This window comes from Quercus suber, unplaced genomic scaffold (genome assembly GCF_002906115.3).
Source record: "Quercus suber isolate HL8 unplaced genomic scaffold, Cork oak 2.0 scaffold_459, whole genome shotgun sequence".
NCBI classification, from domain to species: Eukaryota; Viridiplantae; Streptophyta; class Magnoliopsida; order Fagales; family Fagaceae; genus Quercus; species Quercus suber.
Window position 1 is genome coordinate 207,533 of NW_027069910.1, and position 2,879 is coordinate 210,411.

A 2,879-nucleotide genomic window follows, 5' to 3' on the forward strand; every position below is an offset into this window, starting at 1 on the left:
CCCTTGTTAACATCGCTTTTATTAAGTAACAATCACAATTGTGAAAGGAAATAAAAGATTATCCGTGTCAAAATATTGTTTCAGGTATCTCAAAGCTCAATTATTTATATTTATTTTTTAAGTTTGTTTTAGACTTTTAGTACCTAGTTATTATAACTGTGACTTTACCTCCTCTTGTAGCTGTATAAAAGTTAAAAGCCCTTTTTTTTTCTTTAGATACAGTGGGGGTTTAGACACCTATATTGTTTGCTTCGTGATAATTACTTTTTATTATGTGAGTAAGATACCAAATAATTTGGTGTGATTGAGATTCATAACCAAGTCCTTTATATAAAGATTACTATTTTTAAAAATTCATATAAAAAGATCACTAGTCCATGGAGCATGAATTAATGCATGATCCATAGGACCAGCAAACTTGGTCTAACCAGTTAAATTATGATTGGTTTGTAGTCAGGATATTATCACCAGCTGAATTAGCAAGCATGGAAGATTTGGATCTCTCTACAGCATCGGTAAGTACTAATATGTTTCTTAATTTTTTAAGAGAAATGCTAAGGACACTCATTAATAATCTATTTAAACAAAATTTTTATAGAAAAAAAAAAGTAATAAATATTTTAACAAGTTTTTTCGTTCTTCATAAAAGTGATAGTAAAACTTTTTTCCGTTAGCATGACCCATTTTTCAATTGTCTTTTATGTATAAATTTATTTTTATTGATTAGGTACAACTTTAAACATGTGACAGAGTCTTTACAAGAGTAAATGCACACGTCCAACAGAGAGACAAACAATTAATAAACGTATATACAAATAATCATTGTGCCTATTAGGTTATCAGTGTTTCTAGACACCTATATTGTCTGTTTGTGGTTATTTTGCAGGCAGTATATTCATCACTTGCTGAGTCTGGAATCATTGCTGATTTGGGCCTCACTGTAGCAGAGGTACATACAAATTAAAAGAAACACGTGCACCTACAAACATACACACACCCAGGAAAATTGAACAAAATTATTACATTTTTTTCAGAATTTATCTTGAAAAACGTTGGCTACAACTTTTGCAACTGACTTGATTTACAACTGCTAAATGCTAGGTACTCAAGCTCATGCTTCATTTTAGTACATGTAGTTTTCCCTATATTTTGCAAACATGGGCGCAAGGAAATTATGGAATTAGTGATAGGAAAAGGTAGCAATAATGATGGCATTTCTAGTAAGTAGAAAAGAATTAAGGGACTCAATAATCTTGCTCAACTAAATCGGAAAAATGGTCTTAAGGATCATAGTAAACATGCATAATAGGCCATGAATACTCTGCTCGCACTAATTGCAGAATGTGGAGCAAAACTTAAGTTTAGTCTTCGCTTCATAGCTCCGTCAAATAAAGGACTATGTCACTTCACTTTTAACAAGTTGGAAGAAAACTTCTTAGCAGTGGGAAAGTTAAAAATAATTTAAGTGTATTCAACCATCACTTAAATTGGTTTAATAAATTTATATATTATTAAAAACTGAAGCGTAGCATTTATTGTTGCTACGCTCTAGTTAAGCCACATAAGCGTCACGTCATCATTTATTTTCTTTTTTTATTTTTTATTTTTAGATTCACCAATTGACATTAATTGAGCATCTCCTTAAATTCGGATTTTACTATTATCTTCAACTTTATCATGTGTCCCTCTATTAACCAAAACTCTTCAAATGCTGCTATTATATGGAATTTTGACGGTCACCAATAGGTTACAACCTTCTCACATCCTTTATTTGTTGTAACTTCTTCCATTTATTGGGTATGATATGACAATTCTATATAAACGCACACACACACAAATTTCAGCCAAGTGGCTACATAAATTTCAGCCATGTTAATATTTAAAAACACCAAACATTGTGACTTTTCATAATTTTACATTTTTAACTAACCGTTTAATTCAATATTTTTTAAATACACCTTTTAAGAATTAACTACAACACAAGTGCCTTTTCGTTTGGTTGTTGATGTGAAACGTTTTGATTTCTAAATTCTACAAATAATATCACACAACTAAAAAAAAAATGCAAACTAACGCAACATTTTTCTTGGCTCTGGATAGTTTTAATTTTTATAGGTTTCATAGCAGTTCTTCTTTCCAAAAAAAACCACAAACACTTCTCTCTTCCCTATCTTTGTACGTACTTCTCCTTTTCTTCGCCTCCCGTTGTATTTTATTTCCTACAATAATAATTTTAAGACTCTAACTTCATAAAAGTTTTGCTCATTTTGCAGAAATCCTCAAAATCAAGCAAATTGTCAAAGCAAGCCCAAAAACCAAAGGTTAGATCCCTTCTCTCATTTTATTATTTAGTAATCTAATTTTGCCTATCTTAAACCCAAACCAATAGATACAATGAATGGATAGAACTGCTTTTAGCCTTCTTACCCTTCTAATTTTTTGAATGACGCAACAGGTTTTTCTAATTCATCTTACACGCATGTGAAGGATATGGGAGAGTAAGCGGTTGACGAGGAAAACAAATAATCAAAGTCGAAGTTTCCGTTCTTTCTGAACTTCGAAGTCCTCAGTCTCCACTCCATTCTCTTCCTCGACAACGATATTGCTCAAAAAACCAACTCCTTCAAGGTGGTCACTCTCTTTCTCTCTCTCCAGCTAAATCCATTTTAGTACGAATGGCATCAGATATCTGCGAACCATTTTAACTTTTATTTAGTTTTACTAATTCATGAATGTGTGAATTGCTTTTAGTTTGAGTATTGTTGGTTTCAAAAGCAAATTTGGATTATAAGAGTCTATTATAAACCTAAGAATTTTTTAAATTGACTGGGTTTGTTAGTTCGTTTACTCATTAATTTTTTAATGTAATTCCTTACTAC

The 2,879-nt window shown here is 31.3% G+C and overlaps 1 protein-coding gene across 1 annotated transcript in view; it reads left to right on the forward strand.

Annotated features, from left to right (window-relative positions):
* The first annotated feature begins 485 nt into the window (after positions 1–485).
* Positions 486–2,879, forward strand: part of LOC112037189 (sugar transporter ERD6-like 5) — a 7,730-nt gene continuing 5,336 nt past the window's right edge. The window contains exons 1-2 of the mRNA XM_065762442.1: positions 486–515; positions 887–949. Of these exons, the coding sequence (XP_065618514.1) occupies positions 486–515; positions 887–949 (93 nt within the window). The remainder of the gene's footprint in view (positions 516–886; positions 950–2,879) is intronic.